The 23,112-nt window shown below is 42.7% G+C and overlaps 3 protein-coding genes across 6 annotated transcripts; 2 read left to right on the forward strand and 1 right to left on the reverse strand.

The window, feature by feature from the left end:
- Positions 1-74: 74 nt before the first annotated feature.
- rnf41l (ring finger protein 41, like) lies at positions 75-8,780 on the reverse strand. 4 transcript variants are annotated; one of them, XM_050046061.1, is made up of 8 exons: positions 8,687-8,780; positions 4,765-5,016; positions 4,456-4,662; positions 3,790-3,929; positions 3,435-3,461; positions 1,965-2,127; positions 1,768-1,888; positions 75-1,375 (listed from the first exon to the last, which is right to left on the reverse strand). In XM_050046061.1, the coding sequence occupies exons 3-8, from the start codon at positions 4,659-4,661 to the stop codon at positions 968-970; spliced, it is 1,065 nt and encodes a 354-aa protein (XP_049902018.1). In that variant the 5' UTR covers position 4,662; positions 4,765-5,016; positions 8,687-8,780; the 3' UTR covers positions 75-967. The 4 variants fall into 4 exon arrangements, with proteins under 4 accessions (XP_049902018.1, XP_049902017.1, XP_049902016.1 ...); XM_050046060.1 differs by lacking the exon at positions 8,687-8,780 and adding an exon at positions 5,127-5,227; XM_050046059.1 differs by lacking the exon at positions 8,687-8,780 and having other exon boundaries at positions 4,765-5,194.
- On the forward strand, positions 6,742-23,112 carry rad54b (RAD54 homolog B). Its single transcript, XM_050046057.1, has 16 exons — positions 6,742-6,867; positions 8,492-8,663; positions 8,772-8,967; positions 15,355-15,603; positions 16,115-16,414; positions 16,539-16,701; positions 18,348-18,573; positions 18,841-18,927; positions 19,029-19,149; positions 19,253-19,392; positions 19,493-19,783; positions 20,050-20,213; positions 20,287-20,548; positions 21,188-21,254; positions 21,350-21,547; positions 22,447-23,112. Exons 2-16 carry the CDS (start codon positions 8,517-8,519, stop codon positions 22,665-22,667), a joined length of 2,832 nt encoding a protein of 943 aa, XP_049902014.1. The 5' UTR covers positions 6,742-6,867; positions 8,492-8,516; the 3' UTR covers positions 22,668-23,112.
- LOC126391354 (fibrinogen silencer-binding protein) lies at positions 9,904-15,077 on the forward strand. The gene is made up of 2 exons (XM_050046063.1): positions 9,904-11,918; positions 12,727-15,077. The coding sequence occupies exons 1-2, from the start codon at positions 11,512-11,514 to the stop codon at positions 13,280-13,282; spliced, it is 963 nt and encodes a 320-aa protein (XP_049902020.1). The 5' UTR covers positions 9,904-11,511; the 3' UTR covers positions 13,283-15,077.

The raw sequence follows: 23,112 nt of genomic DNA on the forward strand, positions 1-23,112 counted from the left end.
CATTATCCCTTACTTATTGAGAGTAATGGAATGGAAATGGACTGATTAAAATATAATGGATGCATTTTATGTCAAGTTCGGGCGGCTGCACAAAGTGTTTCTTTTTTAAATTGATATTTTTATGGCTTTTTTGGCTTTTATTAGACAGGACAGGCTGAGCATGAAAGGGTGAGAGAGATGGGATGGCATGCAGCAAAGGGCTGCAGGTTGGAATCAAACCCATGGCCGCTGTGGCAAGGACACGGCCCCCGCACATAGGGCGCCCACCCCGCCAGGTGAGCTAGAGGACGTCCCACGAAGTGTTTCTGAGGGCTGCCATTGGTCCACAGGTTATCCTTTGTGTAACTATGCTTTAGACTCAAAATCCCTCAAGAGATTACACACTAAGTCAAGACACATTTCTCAATATTTTAGGTTAGCTTAGACTTTAAAAAGAAATTAGACGTTCTTGTGTAACCGAGTTATTGCAGGACTCTCAAAAAACATTTAACAAACATTTTCTAAGCTGAACATGTTACATCAGGTGGATCACTAACGAGGACACAAGCAATAACATGGGCCTGAAATCATTAAAATTAATCGAAGTGACTGTATTTAATTGAAACCTGAGGGATACAAAACCAGAGACATTACACGATGATCTGTTTACAGATGAGATCAGTGGTGAGTCTACAAAATTAATGTCTATTCACTTTCATATACGCCCACAGTCAAAACATCACTTGCGTTTGTAGAATTACACAAAAAGACCTTTCAAACACATCATTTGGTTGATTCTACATCAGACTGTTTTTCTCTCAGCTGTTGTTTCACACTGATTTGATTAAAAAAATCTAAAACTCATCCCAGAAACTACGCAACTTAACTGTTTCGACAATATTTTCATCACTAAACTGTTAGCCAAATGTTACAAAAATAGAGATTCCGTTTTTCCTGGTTTGGCTAATCCCCCAGCAGTCCGATCCACTCAGATGACTGTCACCTCCCGGCTCTTTCTCTTGATGCAGTCCAGAGTCAGGCTCCTGGTACCACCCTTGCGCGTCCCCTCTCCCAGCTGAGGGGACGGAGGTGGACCAGAAACATTCATGACCTGAGCTGAATGCAGTGACAGACTGGAGGCATGTAAAGACGCCTCCCTCTGCTGGTGTCTGGTGAGCTCTGTGTTCAGCTCCCACGCAGATGTCTGCTGGGCTCCCTGATGATGCTGCTCCCTGGGTGCCTGTTCAAAGGGATGCTGATTCCTGGTTGGCTGCAGGTCTCTGAGGAGCTCCAACAGTTCCCTCTTCTCCAGCTCTGCTTCTGCCAGCTCCTGTCGTCTCAGGCGCTCTGCTCCTAACAGGGCACGCATGTCACACATCACACGGGACAGCTGACCCTGCACAGAGAAGACACAGGATGATTGAACACTCATCATCATGCGTCACGGCATACTGGGTCTGTTTGTCTTGAAGCGGAAGAGACCTGTTTGGATTTTTCGGCTCCAAATAAAAACCTCTTGAACATCTGGATCTTAAGCTATCAGACAAAAAAGGGGAGCACACATCAGCAGGTGCTGGGCCAACAGCCCCTCTCCAACATGCCACATGCAGAGAGCTTTTTGATGCTCAAAATTTCCCCAACCTCCCCAATTTCATATATGTCCCCTTCAATGTTGAAACGAACTCTACGCCCTTGATCTCAAGTAATGTGCAAGTCCCTCAGATCTATACTAATGTTGTTACCTTAAAAACTGAGGAGTTAAATACACGAGAAGGACTGACAAGTCACCTTGAGCTCCTCCACGTCGTTCTTCAGCTGCGACTCTTTCTGAACCATGTGTCTCCTCTGGGAGTCCAGCCGAGACTCCATTTCTCGTCTCACCTCCTCCACCTTGCACAGCATCTCTGCCCTGCCGTAAACATTTAGTGAGACAAAATGATGATCTAAAAAAAAACTAATACTGTAGCACTCGTGTCTGTGTTTACCTGAGCATCTCCACCTCTGTGCGCAGCTCTGCTACACAGTTATGCTGTGATTGGTCAATGGAGAGCAGGGTGTGGCCGCAGCCGTTGGGACACTCCCTGCTGCGGAAGTTGCATTCTGACAGGTGAGCTTCCAAACCCCGCCTCTCCACCTGCACAGGGCAACCTGACAGGACATGAAGCAACCAGTTTATATGTAAATGCATACACCAGGAAGACAATCTCAAAACATTTTACTAAAGGACATTTAAAGGAGTCTTCAATGACATTCTGAGCACATCTATGATTCAGAGTCTTAAGGCTATTAAATCAACACTGGAGCATTGTCTATTACCCCATGGCAGCTATGGGGTATGACACGTGCAATTTAACTGGAGCTGTTGAAGGGTTACAACAGACAGCGCTAAAAATAAAGGCATAGTGTCCACACAGACCTGGGGTCTCGTCTATAAAACAATGTGTAGGATCCATACTGAAGATGTACACACGGACAAAAGCCAAAAATGGCGTGCACCAAAATATGTTTGCCAGTTTCTACAATCAGGCTTTCTCCTCACCATCTGCATTGTTAGTTTCCTGTCTCTAAAATGTTTGTAAGAATGGGTCTTCCACTTCTGTTACGCATTTAATGCTATTCGACTTCTGGGTCAAAACCCAGGGTGGAAAATGTGGAGCATGCGCAGAGCGTCTAGGCCAGTTTGGGTCAGATTGACTGTATAAAGGAGTAATTTGGACTAACACAATTAATGGATTTTCTCTAATGTCATGTAAACATACTGACTGATATGATGCGATATTTAATAGTCTCGCAGAGTGTGGTCACATTGCCTGCACATGGCTCTCAACATGGAGGTAGCCGAGCCGGCAGCTAGCCGCTAACGGTGCAAAATGTTTGAACAGTGCTAAAAACGGGAACAAGGCTGACAGAGCTTTTGAAGACAGGTCAGATCTGGTCATACATGCAATACAAAGATGCCCAAACAATCATCTTCATTTCAGCTGTGCTTTCAAACATTGAACCCATTGCGTCTTTATGAGAAAGCCGTCTCAGATTACCTTACAAGGTCGAAAGGTCTCATTTCATTGCAAATGTCAATGCAGTATGCTCCTGATTTTGTGACAACATTGTGTAACATGATGAATCCTAAAAAAATCTACTTTTTACTTTGTTGAAGTGAAGGTAGAATTACCAATTTTACAATGCACTTAAAACAGTTAAGGAAAAGTGTGTTGTATAAAAATAATTGTTTTCCATCCCTGAGGATATAGGTTAGATCACCCTAACTTTCACACTCCTCGCTACACTTATGCCTCATTATAGATTAGATTTAATAACTTCTCACAGATCACAGCAGTCATAGACAGCAACAGAAACACCAGGATGAATCCTGTGCAAAACTTGATGTTGCTCTAAGTGCATGTTAACACTGCAAACAGCCACACTGCATGCACACACTCTGTAACTATACCTACCACAGTGGTAACATATGTACTCTCCACCTGCCAATGACAGGTCACAGACACATTGTCAGCACAAGAACACATGCTTGTATATACATGCACACTTTTCTCATTAAAGAGTGATGGGAAGTTGACCCTGAATGCACTCTGTGTGAGGTCTGTGGGAGCTGCACGAGTCCCATAGGTGCACTCGTTTGGGAGGTAGCCATGACAACTAAAGAGCCACCTGTTGCTCTCCCCAACACACACATAGGTGTCACATTACCTTTATATCCCACATCCACATGAATAACAGTTTAAGAACTATAAAACATAACATAAACATAACAAATGACACATTAGAAGAGCTCAGTGTGAGGTTTCATACCTGTGTTGGAGCACGACACAAAGGCAAACTCGCACTCATCCTCATGTGTGTGCAAGCTCTCCAGAGAGCAAACCACCTCGCAACCCTGCCCTGCGTTCACACAACGTATCTGCAGACGGTTCAGGTCATTACGCATGTACCTGTGACCAGAAACAGCATCAGAGAAATGAGGCTGAGCACAGAGAGCAGCATTCATGTGTGACACCATGGAATAGAGAGAGGTTGTAAAACTTAAAGAGGAACTTCACCCATTTACAAAATTCATACATATTACTCCTATGGTCTAAGACGGTAAAAAATCATTAGTAAACAAACAACTCTCTGAGTAGTGCAGGTGAATGTTCTGAGTACAGGTACATTTTCTGTTTCAGAACTGATAAAACTACAACAGAGTAAAGCTGATTTGGGTATAAATTAAAGAAAACAAACAGGTTCTGATTCATTGTCTATAGAGCATCTTCAGACTTTATACTTGATGACATCATAAGTTTGAGGCTTACTTCTCTGGTTTCTGACTTTAAGAGCAAGAAGGTCATGTTCACAACTATTACTTTTTTAGGCCATGGAAATAACATTGGCATTCTTAATTTAGGTGGTGTTCCCCTTTAAAAGTAAACATTTACAATTTTTTCTATGATAATAAAAGACACATGTGCAGAGACGGACCTGTACAGTGGCTTGAGACTGCCCACATCCAGTGGAAGTCTGTCCTCGGGACAGGAGGGGTGATGGACCAGCCAGCTGCTGATGCATGCGCTGCAGTAGGCGTGTTCACAGGGTGCCTGGAGGGGGCGCTCCAACACGTCTCGACACACACAGCACAGAAGACCCTCATTCACATAGCCCACAAACCTCTCCAGGTCATAGCCCATCCTACAACCACAAAATTAAACGTGATGCAAGTTAAGGGAACAAAACTTCAATCTTGCCACAGTGCTGGCTCATTTTCTTCTTCTCTGATGATAATATTCCTACCTGACAAAATAACTTTCACTTCATCCAACTCTTCTTCTTTCCTTCTGTTGATTTCCACTTGTTCCCCCACAGGTGACCTCCCCTCTTATCTCTGCACTTCTGCTACAGTCTTTCCTTCTTCATCCTCTCTCTTGACTTGTTGCTCCATCAAGGTGAGGGTCTCCTTTCCCTGAAAGCCCTCCCCTACCTCTGGGACTGCGTCTCCATGGAGAGGTATCCCTGACAACCAGGGTTCGGGACACAGGCAGGCAGCTGTCAGACGAGATCAGATCAGATCAGAGAGACAGACAGAATTACAGGAGGAGAGACGCTCAATAAAACAGGCAAATTCTGCAGTAGTGTTGTTTTCCTCACCGCCTCACCAGTAAAGCTAAAGGTTGCGGTGCCTTCAGAGATTACTGCTGTCCTTCAACTGTTTTAATGACCCATCCTATCTGAGGTTTCTCTCTCGCTCTCTGGATGTGGGATTAACATGGATTACACTCTCTCTCTCTCTCTCTCTGCCTGATTGGATTATAGACTGCACAATGTCAGATGACACAAACTGTCAGAACACAAAATTCAAAGAGCAACCCAAACCCCTGGACTCATCCCAGTCTTTTTTATGTTCTTTGAACTTACATTTCTGTCACGCTCAGTGGTGGAAGAACTATTCAAATGCTTTTCTTAAATAAAAAAAAAGACTAATACCACATGATGTAAAAATACTCCATTACAAGTAAAATCTGTAAAGAATGTGTCTTTCCAGCAAAATGTAGACTACTCTGTGTATCAAAAGTTAAAGTACATATCATGCATCAGTGTGACACCATAATCTATGACCTAGCCCCTAAATCATATCCCTTACCACTTAACAACTCACACAATTTAAAGATTTTAAAGATTAACTGAGCCACAGAATCTGATGGGTCACAGATTTTAATGCATGGGAAAGGCTCCTGTCAGTGTTATATGATGAAATGTATTGGTTTGTAATTAACCATCCATTAACATAAAGGCTACATTTAAATATTTTTGCTTGTCATAATGTAATAGAGTAAAGCTAACATATTTTTATACTGCCTATATGTTCATTATATGTGTTATTCTTTAAAGTAGCCCATTATATTTGTCAAATGAGTGTAGTAGAAGAAATGTGTAACATTTCAGTCTGAAATTAAAGTATGCATAATTTCAAATACTCAAATAAGGTACAAGTATCTCAGAATTGTACTTAAGTACAGTTCTGGTGTATTAACATCAGTTACTAGTTCATTTTAATTAGTTTAAATCAACTGGTATGACGACAAGGTGACCTATATGATTCATATGCTGTAATTAACTTCATGCAGGGTAAAAACATTGTTTTTCCGAGGAAGTATTCCTTTTAATGCACATGTAGTGTGTGTATTGTAACATACAAATGTGGATGTATAGTATTAGGTCAATACTTGCTCTAAAATACAGTTATGGAGCATCATCAGGTAATCAGAACAAAATTTAGCCCCAAACTGGCAGTTACTTATCAACTGAGATCATGAAAATGCATATGTCTTAATTATTGTGTGATTATTATGTGAGTTGTTTTGTGTACAGTCACAAATGTGAAGTTGGGGACCTCAGGAAGAATAGCTGCTGCAATGCAGTAGCTAATGGGGAGCTTAATAAACTAAATTAAAATAAACAATAAATTCATGACAACGTCAAAGCAGGCGGTGGGTACAAGATAAAATAGACTATACTACAGGATAAAATCAATAATATGCACATAAATATTGATAAATATTACTAGAAGCGTCATATTTTATTGTCCTGTTGTTATTAAAGTGGTGAAGTGAGGTCACCACAGATAGGTACCCGGTGTGCTCGATTTATAACTCAGGGACTGACGGGTTGCGGGAATTCAATAGGGATGTGAAATGTACTACCACTGCGGTGTTATAAATCAAACGCACCCCACTTGTTTTGAACACGCCCACTTTCGGAGTTCAACCAATCACGTTCTTCAAATCATCCAGCGGGAGAACCTGAACAGAATCAAGAGTTTTAGGAAGAAAAGATAAAACGAATATATTCGGCGACATTTTGTGATATATGTTGTCGTGATACCTTTAAGTCGTCCCGGTATGTATGACACGTCGTTACACGTCATAAAAAACGACATTACGGACGAGTTTCAACCGGGTTAGCGTTGTTTGCAGCTAGTTAACGTTAGCTAGCTTGCTAACATGCAGTGGATGCAACAGGTTAATATAACGTTAGCTAACCAGAGTCGATGTCTAGTTAACCAGATGTGGCAGCTCAAAGACTTTCAGAGGGGTTAACACAGGTAGAAAGTAACACGGTTCACTTTGTACAGATTTTATTGCCAAATCTTCCTCTCTCTTAATTCGTCACCAGAGCTGCAATGGTCGATTAATTTCATGATAGAACAGTTTAACTCTTACTTTTACATGTGTTTTTTCCTTTATCTTGATAGTCCTCAAATCATTTATTGATTGCGTTAATGAAATGTTGCATGTCCATCACATGCAACCAGAGCCAAAGTGGTGTCTTCATGTAACTAACATTACAGACATGACAGAAACTTGTTGTAAAGTTGTATTAGTGTAGACACAGTTTTTGGTATATGTGTCTGCTACGTTGTTAAAGTGATTCATTGTGTATAAAATCTTTAATGATTTAGTTTATCATGATATAATATAAGTATCATGGGGTCTGTGTTCTCTCTGTCTAAGCTGGTCTAAATTTAAACACCAAATGTTGGTAACTAAACCTTCCTGTTTCAAACAAGGGCATCCACACTAAACTACTTAAAGCAGGGGTGTCAAACTCATTTTAGTTCAGGGGCCACATACAGCCCAGTTTGATCTCTAGTGGGCCGGACCAGTAAAACCATTACATAATAACTAACAACTTTCATCCAAAGAAGTACATTCTGAAAACGTCTATCTGTTTACAAAACAAGTGATGAACAGCCTGCTATATCCACAGAAAAATGTGCAAATTCAACAGTTTGTCCACACTCAGTCAGTCTACCACTCACTTTCACGACATGTGACGTTTTTCATTATTTCCCACCAAAGTGGGAGCTATTAAAGAAGCAGGTTAAGTCATCTCCTGCCTTATAAACCATTTAGTCTGAGGTTTTGTCTGTGCCTCAGCAACAGGTTTCCACCCACACTGTTTTAAGATAGAAGTCTGATACAGATTCTTTTGCAGTGAAGCTGCTGGTTGACAATATTTTCCAATGTTTAATATATTTAAATACAACCACAGTAAGTATTCATTGTTATTTAAGAGAACTGTGTTCTGGTCGGGGTGGAAAAGCCTCTGAGGCAGCATTTTACATGAAGTATCTACTCACTGTTTGAACCTGACACCTCTTAGCCTACATGGGTGCATCAATATCAGGTGTGCAAATTCACCCAGTGGGCCAGATTGAACCCTTTGCCAAGCCGGTTCTGGCCCCTGGGCCATATGTTTTATCAACCCTGACTTAAATAATAAATTGAGATAGGTGGGGATGGACCATAAAGACAGTCTCCCTCACACATTTGCTGGTGAATGTATATTCTGGCAAAAAGAACAAAACAAAAAAAACTCTCATTTTGTCATAGTTTTGAAAAATCCTGGGGTGTTACTGCCCCACTGCATCAGTTGACAGCATAATATACTGAATAGGACCTAAGTAGTTGCCAGTATTAGGCTAATTGTTGTGTTGTATTAATTGCTTTTTTGCTTTTAGGATATAGATTATTGTGGATAGCAGAATGCGACGCTCAGGAGCTCCCAGCCAGCTCTTGGGCAATGCTGTGAAAAAGCCTCGGTTTGTGCCCCCTGGAGTGTCTACTTCATGTCCTGTGGCTGAATCCAAACCCCTTACCCCTAAACCTGGTTTAGGCAATGCACTGGAAAAGGTAAATTATTCACATAATTTAACCTTCAGGATGATCTCGCAGTATTCTTTTGATTCTCATCATCCAACTTCCTCAGATTATGAATCCTCTCTTCTTCACATCCTGCAGGTCCAGAGAAGTTTAGCAGCACCAGCTCCGAGAAAAACAGAGTGTGATGTCCAGCCCAAAGCTGCCCAACCTGCTCCAGCCTTGTCAAGGGCTCTGGCTCGTGTTCTTAGTGCAGCGGAAAGTAAGGAGAATAAGGCTGAGACAGAAGATCATACCACTGGCTTGGAAGAGACCACAGAAGACAACAGACCAGCAGGTAAGACACAAAGACTTGTGGCTGGGACAGTACCTGTTATGGGCAAGGATAGTCATGTGGCGATTGTGCAAGAAAAAACCTCACTGGGATAGGCGTTAATTAAAAACATACAACATTGTGGTAAAAAGACATATACAATACTGTTATACGTGTATTTATGTACATACAACACAGTTAAACAACATGAGTGGATAAAATCCAAATAGATGATACAGGTACAGTAAAAATAAAGTAATTAGATAAAAGTAGCATCATTGTAGACATTACTGTTCTCAATAAACCATCTCTAATTTATCATGGTACTAAATTCCATTGATGAGATGCTCTAAAGGAGAAGACAGCCTGGCTAAATGCAGTTTTTTCTGAGTGGGATTGTGATAATATTGCTAATATCATAGGCATGGTTGTAGTGAAGGAAAAAGTCAACCAGAATCTGGAAAGTTCGCTGATGGAAAAAGGTTATAAGGTAAAAGGTTCACAGCTTATAAATTCTCTGCCACCCCCCCTCCCCATGATGACTGCTGGGTGTGAAAGTGTTCACTGAGGAGCTAAACTTTTGTATTCAAGAAAAAAGGAACTTGCGAGCTTTGAGATCTTAATGAGACACGTAAAAAGACACGTAATTAGTGTTAGGTTAAATGCAGGTGCTGAAAATATCAGCCAATTAAGCCTGTATGTTAAAAGGATGAATAAACACCATGTTTGCTCCCAGAGGTGCTTAATTAGAGCAATCACAACCACAGCCACTTCCAATTAGGTCCAGATTATTTAATCACAAATTTATTTATATATATATATGTGTATATCTTACACACATATATATACAATTTTTCTTTTTAAGGTTATTTACAATGAATGTAAATGAAAATTGATTACGAAATACCTCAGTATACAACATAATACAAGGTAATTAAAACATTTGACTGATGCTGTCTCTTCTCAGTCATGTCAGATGTCAGCCTTCCTTATTTCAATGTTTATTATAAAGGAATGTAATACCACAAAGATCTAGCAGCTTGCAGAGCATTAGCTGACACTAGTTTACCAGGTTCACTGATGGAAAATAATATCAAATGATCAAAATGATGGGAACATGATGTTGAATCCTCTGCCTGCATCTCTTGTTCAGATGCAAATTATTGCGAAACACCTGCGACTAAATTCCTTCCTGTGCAGGTTTGGTTGCAAAATCTTTTATCAGGTGATGCACATGAAACTAGTTGCCTTTTCAGCGGCAGGATGTAGTCTGCTTTAACTCACAACACCTGTAAGCTTAAACACAGCACCCAGTCCAGCTCTCTCCGCGTAATTTTAGTCTTACAAATACTAATATCGGATATTAAACATGACCTATACCATCATAACAACACAGGGTCCATGCTTTCAGCTGATTTAACAACACGATAATTACGCACCGGCGTGCAGATCAATCAGTACAGCTGTGCTTCAGTCCTTTCTACATGAAAACCCGTGTGCAACGCCTGAAGTCACAGCGCTCCCTTATTTCGCAGTGCCCCACTGTCTCGTCTCTGTGGCTAATAATAACACCCACACGCACATGCACACACATGCTGATGTTAAACCAGGCGGGCTGAAGCTGAGTGACAGCAGGTCCAGCATTATGCAAATTAGCGGGGTAGTGCAGCGGCAGCGCCGGGCAGATTAGGACTGTGCTCAGGATCAGTGAGCCACCGCTCCCTCCTCCTGCAAGAGCAACTAGTGCCGCTGTTTTCCACCCTGTACACGCGCGGCTTACACTCCCGGCACGGTTTCCACACGCGCCCTGAACACGTGTCTCAATCATGCGAGTCCCTGTTTCTGGTTTATTTTACGCACTCGGCATTAGATGGATATAAACGATCTGTGTGTGCGGGCATGCGCAGCGCGCTCACAAACCCCTCCCCCTTCAGTTAGTTAAGCCAGCGCTATCTCTCACTTTTGAAAAATAGACCCGTGACCCGCAATAACCTGTAATACACTGTTTAAAGACTGTTTCCCTCATTTGTGCAGGGCACAGAGGCGCTGCTGCTGCCCTGCCTGTGTTGTAATGTGGAGGCAGTGTGGCTGTGCTGTGTTCTGTGCTGTGCTTGGTTTGGGGTTTAGAGAGACCGAGCTGTAAGTAGGTCGGGCTGGGCTTAAGCGGCTTAGCTACGTCAGCCTAAGCTGGGAGGAATTCATCCAAAGCCCTCCGCGGTAGGCGGGGGCCTAAACGAGGCTGGCCTAGTTAAGCCTGATTCTTATTGTGTGCAGCACAGCCTGTTTTTGTTGTGCAACGTGGCTGAGAAGGAACCTAGGAGTAGTGTATGAGTCCATGCACATGTTAGACATCGCTTATGTTTGATCTAGAAGAAGACTAGAAGGAAAATGGGAAATAACATGGGAGTAAGACCACTGTGAGCTTTATCACGGTGGACCAAGAGAAGCCGGCAGCAGGGACACAAAAAGACAGGTGGAAAGCGTGAGGAGCCTTAGTCCTGAGTGCGGCTGCTGGAGGGTGACTGCCATAGGCCTGACTTGGTCTGTGTGAGTCCGCTATGCTATAAGATGGCATCCAGCTCTGTGTTTCTGTCCAGTATGGTGGGTAAAGCTCGCTCCTCCAACTTCACCCTCTCTGAGAAGCTGGACCTGTTGAAGCTGGTCCGTCCGCACATCCGCATCCTGGAGGAGCACACCAACAAGCATGCAGTCATCGTGGACAAGAACAAGTGCTGGGACACTGTCGCTGAGCAGTACAACGCACTGGGAGGGGACCGACCCCATCGCACCGCTCAGGGCCTCAGGACCCTCTACAAGAGGCTGAAGGAGTCGGCCAAGCAGGAAGTGATGCAGCGGAGACACGCCCAGCCGGAGTACAGAGCCAGCATCTCAGAGCCAACCAGGAGAATTATGGAGATGATCCCTCACCTGTTTCACCATGTGCCCATCCATGAGAAGGACCAGGCACTGCGCAGGTACAGTCTAATTTGCACCCACGAGCACAAACACGCGTTTTAATGCAGTCCTGAAGGATCAGGCGAGGGTTTAGCGAGCACATACATCATTAACAGTATGTGGTCACGATACTGATTCAACTCTTAGCGGAGGAAGGAAGGGAGGGGTTGAACTCACAGCTCCAAAAACCAATCAGATTACACTCTCTGTACATCATCAGGCTCAACAGGAATATAAAGTTTGTCCTGCCGTTATTATTTAGATGGATAATACTCAACTGCTCTATTAATATTGATTAATCTGCCAATTTAGTTTCAGGTTAATCATAGTGTTTTTTTCTTTTTTACATTTAATTTAATTGCCAATCTCAAATTGAACCCCAAAATAAATTTTTGAACTTGGTCCACTACTACAGAGAGTAAGGGAAATAAGGCTAAGTAGAATATATCAATATTGGCTCAGGAGAGGATGCAGAAGCCAACAAACACTTGAATAATTTAGTGTCATTTTACTGGGCAACTGTTGTTTTTTATAGATAAATACCTGCCCAAGAACACATATTGCAGATTAATTAAGTATGCATAATTATGTGTAATAGCAAGGACATCGTATTCTCTGTAAGGCTGTAGTGAGCACAGGTTTGTTATTTTTACTTTGGTGAGTCACTTAATTTCCTCTCGTCTATTCTGATTAGTCAACTGACCCTTTGATTGATTAATTTAGTGTGCATCGTCACAGACAGAGGTCTCCACACACCCCACATAAACTCAATAAACGCTGTTTAAGCACTCCAGTTTCACTTGTTTTTATCCTTCATTCCATTTGTAGATTAATATACAGCAAGCACAACTCTCCTGTCGAGCATCCTGGCAGCAGCTCCTCTCTGGCCGGACTCCAGGATTACTCAGCAGCTGTCCCAAGTATCCCCCATGAGGTGGTCCAGCTGGACCCTGAAGAGGATGTTAAACCACCGCCAGATCTCCCCATCCTCGCCACACACACAGGGCCAGGGCTGGACGGAGGCCAGGAGCGGGAGGGGGAGCAGGACTTGGGCAGTGTCCACGATTACGAAGCATCCCTGTCTCCCGTCCCTTCGTCTGTTAATATCCCCCTCTCCACTTCGCCGCTGCCCTTACGCCACGACCTCTACCCCAACGACATCTACCCCCACCACGAGCCCGACAGGTTTCGCCCTCTGCACCTGGCCAAAGAGGAGCACGAGCTGGTGTTAGCCAATCACAGGAAGGTTGCCATGTACCTGGAGGAGAAAAGGGAGGGGCTGAAGAGGAAGCAGGACCTGGAGGAGGAACTTCTGAGAGCCAAGATCAAAGTGGAGAAACTAAAGGCTGCGCGACTGAGACACGGACTGCCAATTCCTCTATAACAAGCATGAACACGCACATCTGTGTCCAGTGTTAGAAAGGGAGAGGCTCTGAGGAGCAATCAAACTCATCTGTTTTTTAGAACTGTGTCAGAACTTGAATTTCTTTTGGAAACATAGTGCCTCGTACAGATGCTGAAAGCCTGTTTGCATATTGCAGGAAAAGGCTGACTCGTGTTGCCATTGGTCTGTGTTTATGCTTGTCGGTGTTAAAAATGTATCATCATTCTAGTACTCATTGGCAGAAGCAGTAACAAAACTCGTATGTGCTCACATTACAAACACTGGCAGGCCGGTATAGGTAAAATAAATGGGAAGGTCCGGGTTCTAGAAGGGAATATTGGTAGTTGTGAACTGAGTGAACCATTTCATGATGGAGCTGTTCTTGTCTAGATCTGCCACCAGTATGTATCAATAGGAATTTTAGCGTAGTGTTAAAGGGAAAGCTTTGTATTTTTTTTTTTTTTTTAAACCTGGACCCTATTTTTTCATGTTTTTGTGTCTCAGCGGCAAATGGAGACAACAATATTTGAAATTTGTCCAGCATTGAAAGAGACTGCTGCAATGTAATTCCTGCGGGCAATTCTGCACTGACAATTTCTTTATGTTAAAAGTGCTTGATAGGTCTGATAGGCTCAGACTGTTATTATAAGTGTCTGATGACATGTTGAAAAAGACCCAACAGAGAAGTGAATTGTTTTTCTGCACCTTTCACTGGTCCGGTCTGTTTGTTAGTGTGTGTAACCAAGTCTAGCTCGTTCTGAAATCTCATAAACTTCTCCACATTGTTCGAATCAGCTACATGTAACACAACAAACTCTTCCTGGCACCTCTCTCACCAACTCTCACTAACGTCTCCACTGTTGTTTTTCCTGCAACAAGTCGCCTCTTGCTAGATTTCAGAACAAGACTTCTGCTTGAGCAAGACTTAGTCACAATAACAAACAGACCAGTGAAGGGTAAGAAAAAATGTTGCATTGCTTCCTTATTGTAATGTTGTCAGACACTTATAACAACAATCTGAGGCTGTCAGTGCCAAAAACAAGCACTTTTATTGGACGTAAATTGACAGTGCCACTACAGCTGCAGCCGTGTCTCTCTCAATACTCAACCAATTTCAAGAGTTGTTGTTCCCTCGAGTAACTCAGACACAAAAACACAGAAAAACAGAGTCCAGGTTTAAAAATACCAAAGTTTCCATTTAATGATCTTGTTAGGAAAATTCCAGCAACAGTGATTTACTGGAGTGTCACAAGTGCAAGAGTCTGCCGACATATCAGGGGGATAGTGAAGCGCTTGATGCATTTTTTTGTAAAGAAAATTTCCTCTTTGTGACATCTATTAGAATACATTGTGACAAATTAAAAAGGCATTTCCTTGTAGCACTTTCAAGTAACCAAACTGAATGCTTATTCAAAATTCTGTTGGTTAGCAATTACTCTAAACAGTCTGTTTTAGACCTGAGAGATGTTCAGATATCCAGGACTGAAGCGCAAGTTAAACTGCCAGAGGCCTTAAACTCAAGATGTTAATGATGACCAACCTTGTTCTGTGAGTTGCGGAATTTACATGAAAGTGAGAGAAATCTGTTCAAGTCAGAAGTTCTCTGTGGTTGCTGAACTGCTGGCTGTGTGATGTGATCAACAGAGGGGAGATGTGGAATTGGTTTTGCGATGTTACTGTTATTTAATGTGTGTGACTACAACATTGATTGTATTGTAATGTTGGTATACAAGTGTTGTCAGTTTCTTTTACACTCTGTCCATATGTCCACTCATTTCCATTAAAAAAGTGAGGTTAACATTCTACTGGCTGGTTTCGTGTTCATTACATGTCAAACAGGCATCTGCTCTCATGATGATATGATTTTTGTTAACTGGGTTTACATATATTTATCATTGTTACCATTTTTATAAGCAAAGGAATACATGATCAAGGGTTGTTGCGTCTCGTCTCATCTGAAGTGTGAACATCTGGTTCGATGTGAAGCCTCAGTGCAACAGTGACCTCTGCTGGTGAGTTGTGTCTCATATTTCTATTGGTTTTTCACCTCGTTTTATGTCTTTGTGTTTCAGGAAGGAACGGTTGCCCTCAGTTGACTCCTGGCTCTTCTCAACCCCCCCAGCCTCCAGTGGGGTCTGTGTGTGTTTCTGGAGCTGCAGGCTCAGACTCTGGCTGCAGTCAGGACGGAGTGCGTTACTTCAGTGTGGTGTGGTGTAAAGCCAGTAAGAAGAAACACAAGCGATGGGAGGGCGATGCCGTCCTGCTTACAAGAGGACGCACAGCCACACTGAAAGATATGGAGGGCAAGGACATTGGCAAGGGTGAGACAGAGACGCACCCCAGTTTACATTTAGTCTTTTGCTTATTGTCATGTTTTAATGCAAGTGAACGCAGCCCAGGCGGCCTCTGAAATTTAAGTAAATCTTCAACATGAGTCACTTATAGTACTGATTTAAAATGAAAGATTTTGCTTGAAGTTATGATAATAAATTTAATGGCTAATGACACAATCAGCGTTTAGATTGGTTTCCTACAAGTCTCGTTTACACTGTGCATTTCCGGGGGAATTGTCTCTTCTCAATTTTACCAAGTTTTCTGGTGCACGTGTAACCACACCAAACAGAGATGTTTGAATATCATGACTACATCTTGAGTACACTTCTTTACTGCTGCACAAAGGCAATTGGCCACTTGGGGAAAATGGAAACAACCTCTGAATGCTGACATAACATTTTAGTAGATGTAGCGAGCACTTTAAACCCCTGGAGATCATTTTTCTCAGTATACACAGTCATGAGTTCAGTGGGTATGCTTGTGCGTGATTGTGTACAGGAAGTGGTTACAAGGTGTCCCAGCTGGCCTCCCTGTCCGAGGGAGAGACCCTGATGATTGGAGGGAAGGAGGTGGAGGTGATGGGGGTCATTTCTGCGGAGGACTTCGCCAGAGGACGTTGTTTTCAAGAGGTCCAGGTAGAGAAAGAGGAGCCGCAAACAAAGGCAGCTCCACCTCCTGCTCGTCGCTTGACGTCCAAACCCTTCTGCCCCCCTACGCTGCTGGGGAGAGCAGATCATCCAGGAGCCAAATCAGAGGAGGAACAGACCTGCAGACCTCGCCATGACCCACTGGCTCCAGGTACGTAGAACTCTAAAAGATATGTCATGACTGTTATTTTTGACACTTTGTGGCATCTTTTGGTTTGTGAGAACACTTCTCACATTGTGTATGTACATACTCAGGATCTCTGGGTGTTTTCCAGGTGCACTGGTGATGCCTCGTCCCTCCGCGAATCACCAGTGGTCTAATAACAAGTCAGGGCTTCCTGTGGTTGATGTTGTCGTCGACCCGTACCTGACGACTCACCTGCGACCCCACCAGAGAGACGGCCTGCTGTTTCTCTATGAGTGTGTCATGGGCATGAGGTAATGGAGCCTGTTCCTGTGACATTCTCTCTGATGCTGTTTAGACATGAATCTGTTTCAGCCTCACAGCGGAAGAAGTTACAGCCATTATAGGGATGTTCCCAAATCTAGGTACGTTATTTGGGAAAGCACAAATAATGCAATACAGACATTTATTCAAGTTGCTTGCTATTATTCGGGGGGGAATATGTCTCATCAAATCGATTCATGTCATTATGGATGGCCACAAGATGGAAATGCAGCATAGGACTAGTACTGACAATGATGATATCCCAGAAAGTGAAGTACATTGTTCTGTGTCTCTCAGCAATCAGCATATGGCAAAAGATGATCCCAAAGTATTACAAACTAAGCATTTAGGAAATGTCACGTGGCTCTAGGCCTAGTTTGCTTCCACTCAGAAGGTTATTGACCTTCTAACAAAGTTTGTTTAAGTGTAGATAATTTAGGAAAGGGCTCCAGATCTTAAGAAATGAGTCCTCATCATCTCTAAGGATGGCGCTTATTCTTTCATGAGGTAAGGCACTAAAAATCCTCTTGTGCCAGACTGTTACTGTGGGTGGAGTATCTTTGATCCATTTCAACAGGATGCATTTACAAGCAAAGAGCAAAAGATTGTCTAGTAATCTATAACGATTATGGGGGAGTGCTACTTCTTTAGAGGTCAAACTAGAAATAGCCCTGGATTCTTTCTTATTGTGGTCCTAAAGATCCTGCATAACTCACGAGCTATGTGAGTCCAGTATCTAGCGATCAAAAAGTAGTGGAAAAGAGTTTCCAGGTCTGTTTTACACTTTCAGAAAATGGGAGAGATAATGGTCACTATATTCTGATTGCCTGAGTGGGAGGAGGCATTATGTGCTGGAGCAACCGTCACAAATCATACATTGAAATAAGCTTAGAACCTGTAGTTTTTAGCTGGGTTAGGGTTAGGGTTTTTATTTGAAATACCCAGTCGCAATATCAACCAACAAAAAAGCCATTTTACTTTGTGTCTCAGTCAATATTCATCTGTTATACCGTGCTGTATGTTTCAGCCAAATTTAAGGGAATTTTAGCTTAGTGTCCACTAACACCCAGTATTTCATGGTTACTTTAAACAGATGGAAATAAAAAGAGCTGGTAAGTAAATGTGGCACGATGAAAGTCCTCCGAAATAAGTAAAAGTAGTCCTTTGTAAAACGTTAGTCTTAAAAAAATTAAAACCTTTTTATTTATTCAACTGTACTGACACGTTTATGTATTCAGATATAGATTTATTTATATATGTATATATTTATTTCCTCAGTTATTAATTTAAGGAGGTTTTTCAAAGGCACACAGACACATAGACAGCTCATAAAAATTTGTTTAGTTAAAAATAAAAAAAAAAATAAGTGAGACGGAGATAAAAAAGTATAGTATGAGGGTGTGTAAATATATTTCATAATTATATGCTATTATGAAATCAAGGGCACAAATGTTTGCACTGCGAACGAATATTAGGTTAGAAAATACAACATTTGCCTGAATTAACTTGACGACCGTTACAAACCACACCCACTTTTGGTCTTCTATCCAAATACAGATACAGATGGACATGCACATGCACCTCTAAGCCATGATCAAGATTCCTACATTGCTGTGTTTTATTGTTTGTGCTTCAGAGCTGTAGGTCGCTACGGGGCTATCCTGGCTGACGAGATGGGTCTGGGGAAGACCCTCCAGAGCGTGGCACTGTCCTGGACGTTGCTTAAACAAGGACCTTACGGTGGAAAACCCGTCGCTAAGCGTGTCCTTGTGGTCACCCCCGGCAGCCTAGTGCACAACTGGGGCGCAGAGTTTAACAAGTGGCTGGGCCGTGAGAGGATCAGCGTTTTCACTGTGGATCAGGTGAGAAGAGGTGGAGAAATTCTTTCTTATAGAGAGAGTCGCTTTACAAGGAGCAGCATGATGGTAGTATAAATAGAAAGATCTCTGTTAGCTAGAAGTTTCAGGCTCAGTATTTCAGGCTCACAGCAAAAGAAGGTGACAAGAATTTTTCCTAGTCTAGCGTCTTTTTGTAAAGCACTTTAAAGCTGTGTTAAAGTATCAGATTCATTCATTTACCTTTAATCTAGAATGCATTAAGTCATTAATATACGTACTGTGTTGACATAGGACCACAGGATAGAGCAGTTCGTGTTGTCCCCTCTGCACAGCGTTCTTGTGATAAGCTATGAAATGCTGCTGCGCTGCCTGGAGCAGGTATGTTACCTTGTGTCTTGCTGTCAGATACTCATGTTACAAACAGATCAGCTTGTATTATCTTCTTGTTTTGCTACAGTATTATTTTCTTGTACTTTCAGGTGCAGAAAGTGGAGTTTGGTCTTGTAATTTGCGACGAGGGCCACAGATTAAAGAACAGCAACATCAAAACGTCCTCAGCCCTCAGCAGCTTGAGCTGTAGTCGCAGAGTCATACTAACAGGTACACTGACAGAGAAACATGGAGGCAAACTTTAAGGTGTTTCAAACTGAGAGCTGCACCTTTTGGTACAGGTTTTATAATAAATTATCTGTGTGTTTTGAAGGCACCCCAGTACAGAACGATCTGCAGGAGTTCTACGCTATTATAGAGTTTGTCAATCCGGGGATCCTTGGAACGTCCACCGCATATAGGAAAGTGTATGAGGAGCCAATTCTACACTCCAGACAGCCCTCCTGCACAGAGGTAGTGCCACCTCCGCCCCTCTTGCTTCCTCCTGTCTATGTAGTAATTTGTATATCAACAACTTAATCTGGCATTAAACCTGATCTGTCTCTGCTAACAGGAGGAGCGCGTTTTGGGAGAGGAGCGGGCAGCTGAGCTCTCTCGCCTGACTGGCATGTTCATCCTGAGACGGACACAAGAGATCATCAACCGCTACCTGCCTCCTCGCCTCGACTGGACATTGTTCTGCGACCTGTCCCCTCTGCAGCGAGAGCTGTACAAGCATCTCCTCTGCCACAGAGTCTTCAGAGCCTGCCTTCAGGGCTCCGTGCAAACGCACACACACCTGGCCTGCATCACTGCACTGAAGAAGCTGTGTAACCACCCTGGTCTGCTCCATTGCACTGTCAAGGTTAAGGTCTTTGTTAGTTGGTAGGGTAGTAAAACCTGCATCTGGCCTCTTAAAGGGATTGTTCTGATTTTTTATAAATGGGTTTGTATGAGGTACTTTAACTAAAACTATCAGTTTGGCCCAAACCCATTTCTTATTAATACCCCTACTGCTTTTGTTCAAGTGCCCCTTTGCCCCTTGGAATTCGTATTCGTATTCTGCATTTATGTTAGTGTTTACAGATCTACTACCAGTCTTCACTGTGAGCACTGTGCTCTGTTTTTTAGGAGAGAACAGACAGTGGTTCAGTGGAGAGCACTTTATACGAGGGCCTGGCTGAGCTCTTCCCAGAATCCTACTCTTCAGGTGGATTCAACACCGCTGACTCCGGAAAACTTCTGGTGCTGTCGGACCTGCTGGCCACCATCAGACAAATCAGCCCTTCAGACAGGTGTGTGGATGAGTATGTGTATGTGTTTGCATTTTTGTCCATATATACTGACAAAGTATGTGTGCCCCTGCAGGGTAGTCGTAGTGTCCAACTATACGCAGACACTTGACTTGCTCCAGGACTTGTGTGTACACTTGGGTTACACCTTCTGCCGACTTGACGGACACACCCCCACTGGCCAGAGGCAGCGGCTTGTCGATGCTTTTAACAGCCCCTACTCTCAGAACTTCCTGTTTCTGCTGAGCTCCAAAGCAGGCGGGGTGGGGCTCAATCTGGTGGGTGCTTCCCACCTGGTGCTGTATGATATTGACTGGAACCCTGCCAATGACATTCAGGTGAGACACACACACTCAGACCTGCCAAAAAACATTTTCAGTCTGTAACACTGTTTTCTTTGTTTTCTGTCTCTTTTCATTTTTCCTTTGAGAGGTATTAAAAACATCTTTAAAGTCATCAAATTTGTAATTAAAAAATGTGCAGCTACCCTGTAGTGTGCGCTCTGAAAGCAGACACATCACAGCATTTCTTGATAGTAGATATATGATTATAAAATCAGCTGCTGTTAATGAAGCCGTCTCACATAATCTCTATAAGCACTGTACTGTATACAGTATGTGTGCAAATTATTTGATAACCATAGTAACAAATATATGGATGACCTTGTCAGTGGGGGGAGTTTCAATAGAAACTGAAAAGGAGTTAAACAGAGATGTGTTGCGTTTGTGTCATACTCGGTTTCTTTTGGCAGTTCATCAAAAAGTGATACGCCAACCCGGTGATATTCTTGTAAAAGGCGCCTCTCTTGTGTCCTTGTGTTTTTTACCTGAGCTGATCGTCATCCTCAGAAAAAGTTGCAGTCCAGCAAAGCAGCACCCCATACTCTGTCACACTCACTTACATATCCACCAGATGGCGCTGTGCACTTTTATGTAATTTTCCCCTACAACTTTTCCCTCTCTCCGTCCTGTGTCCAGGCTATGGCTCGAGTGTGGAGAGATGGACAGAAGAAGACTGTGCACATCTATCGCCTCCTCACTGCAGGTCAGAGAAAACACACAATGAGCCTGAATGTTCAGTACATCATGAACCAGACTGATGTGAAGCTTTATGTCCTGGTGTCTGTTACGTCCTCGCAGGGACTATCGAGGAGCGCATATTCCAGAGACAGGTGTCCAAACAGGGGCTCTCTGGGACAGTGGTTGACCTGGGCAAGAAGGCAGAACACACCAGTTTCTCCACCAGTGAACTGCGAGATCTTTTTAGCTTGACAGACACGCTGTCTCTAACACACGACCTGCTGAACTGCAGCTGCAGCATGGACGGCTCAGTCCAGGGTAGGCACATAGCTGACGCCCCACACCAGTGATGGAATGTAACTAAGTATATTTACATCAATACTGTACTCAAGTACAAATCTGAGGTAGTTTTACTTGATTTAAGTACTTCAGTTTTCTGCAACTTCAAACCTTTACTCCACCGGTAATTGTTGGAACAGCAGAAAAACAAACCAAGATGGCTTTTGTGAGTTTTACTTTGTTTCTGTCGACTTTAAATGAAGTGTGTTTTATGATGCTAAAATTACTCTTTATTTAAATGGAGCCTGGTGGCTTTGACGGTGACAACTTTAGGGCTGTTACTTTGCGGGTAAACAAAAGGGATCTTACTCTAAAGCAAGATATATCTCTGTAGGGATCCTTTCCAAAATGTTGCCAGACACTTAAAATAACAATCTGAGCCTGTCAGTGGCAAAAATAAACACTTTTAGTGGCCGTAAATTGGTGACGCAGAATTGCCCCAAGTGGTTACCTTGCAGCTTGTTTTGCTGCAGCTGTCTCTCTCAATACTGGACTAGTCTGAACATTGTTGATCCCAGAAGTCACTTAGACACAAAAACAGAGTCCAGGTTAAAAAAAACTGAACGTACCCTTTAATAAAGCAGTAATATTAACCTTAAAACATCAGATATGATATTAAAACTGTCAGGGAACATTTTAATGCACATTTAATACTTTTACTTCAGATACTTTAAGAACATTTTGCTGATAATACTCCTGTACTTTTAGTTAAGTAAGGTTTTAAATGCAGGACTTTTACATGTAGTTGGGTATTTTTACACTTTGGTATTAGAACTTTTACTGAAGTAAACAATCTGAATACTTCTTCCACTAAAGCCCCACATATACTGACACCAGTATTTGACTTAATTCCTCATACTGTCTTTCTTCATCCTCAGTTGTCAAAGAGGAAGAGGAGCAGGTGTCTGATAGGCCTTGCCAGCTCGGTCGTCAAGGCGACCGCGGAGGGGCGCAACAGAAGCATCTCAGCATGTCCGAGCTGATGCAGTGGAGACATTTCTCTGGTGACACACACACCTTCTCAGACCCTTATCTTGATCTCGCACGAAACCACATCACCTTCGCCTTCCAGACCACCATCTCTCACACAGCTCCGTAAACAGAAGCGCACCAGATTGCACTCTCAATACAGATGACTCAAACACACACATATACACATATGTGTCTTCGTCTTCTACGTGTTTGTCTTCAGGCTTCTGGGCTTTGTCAGCAGTCTGGCTACATCATATTACAAAGCACTCAACAGTTGCTGCCAACAACAGCAATACGTGATGTTTGTGAGATTCTGTGTTTTGTTCTCGACATCTTCTTAATTTATTCAAGGAAATTTACTGTTAAACGTCATCAAATAAATGAAATTACAAAGGAATATGTGTAATAAAAAGGCTTTTAAGAAGTTAAACATTTGTTATTGACTGAAAAATTCTTCCTGGGGAAAGCAGAGCATTTTAGAGTCCCTGTGTGCACCTGGTAATAACGTGTCTTGGGTGATCAGATCATAGGTGGACAGCTCTAAAGGCCTTTGCACACCAAGTCTGTTTTTC

This window comes from Epinephelus moara, chromosome 6, assembly GCF_006386435.1.
Source record: "Epinephelus moara isolate mb chromosome 6, YSFRI_EMoa_1.0, whole genome shotgun sequence".
NCBI lineage: Eukaryota > Metazoa > Chordata > Actinopteri > Perciformes > Serranidae > Epinephelus > Epinephelus moara.

Coding starts and splice junctions, on each gene's coding strand:
- rnf41l (XM_050046061.1), bottom strand. CDS start 4,661: ATGGGCTATGACCTGGAGAGGTTTGTGGGCTATGTGAATGAGGGTCTT. Junction 3,462..3,789: donor TGTGTCGTGCTCCAACACAG/GTATGAAACCTC, acceptor TGTCATTGGCAG/GTGGAGAGTACATATGTTAC. Junction 1,889..1,964: donor ACAGAGGTGGAGATGCTCAG/GTAAACACAGAC, acceptor TGTTTACGGCAG/GGCAGAGATGCTGTGCAAGG.
- rad54b (XM_050046057.1), top strand. CDS start 8,517: ATGCGACGCTCAGGAGCTCCCAGCCAGCTCTTGGGCAATGCTGTGAAA. Junction 8,968..15,354: donor AGAAGACAACAGACCAGCAG/GTAAGACACAAA, acceptor TTTGTGTTTCAG/GAAGGAACGGTTGCCCTCAG. Junction 19,150..19,252: donor TCGCAGAGTCATACTAACAG/GTACACTGACAG, acceptor TGTGTTTTGAAG/GCACCCCAGTACAGAACGAT.
- LOC126391354 (XM_050046063.1), top strand. CDS start 11,512: ATGGCATCCAGCTCTGTGTTTCTGTCCAGTATGGTGGGTAAAGCTCGC. Junction 11,919..12,726: donor AAGGACCAGGCACTGCGCAG/GTACAGTCTAAT, acceptor TTCCATTTGTAG/ATTAATATACAGCAAGCACA.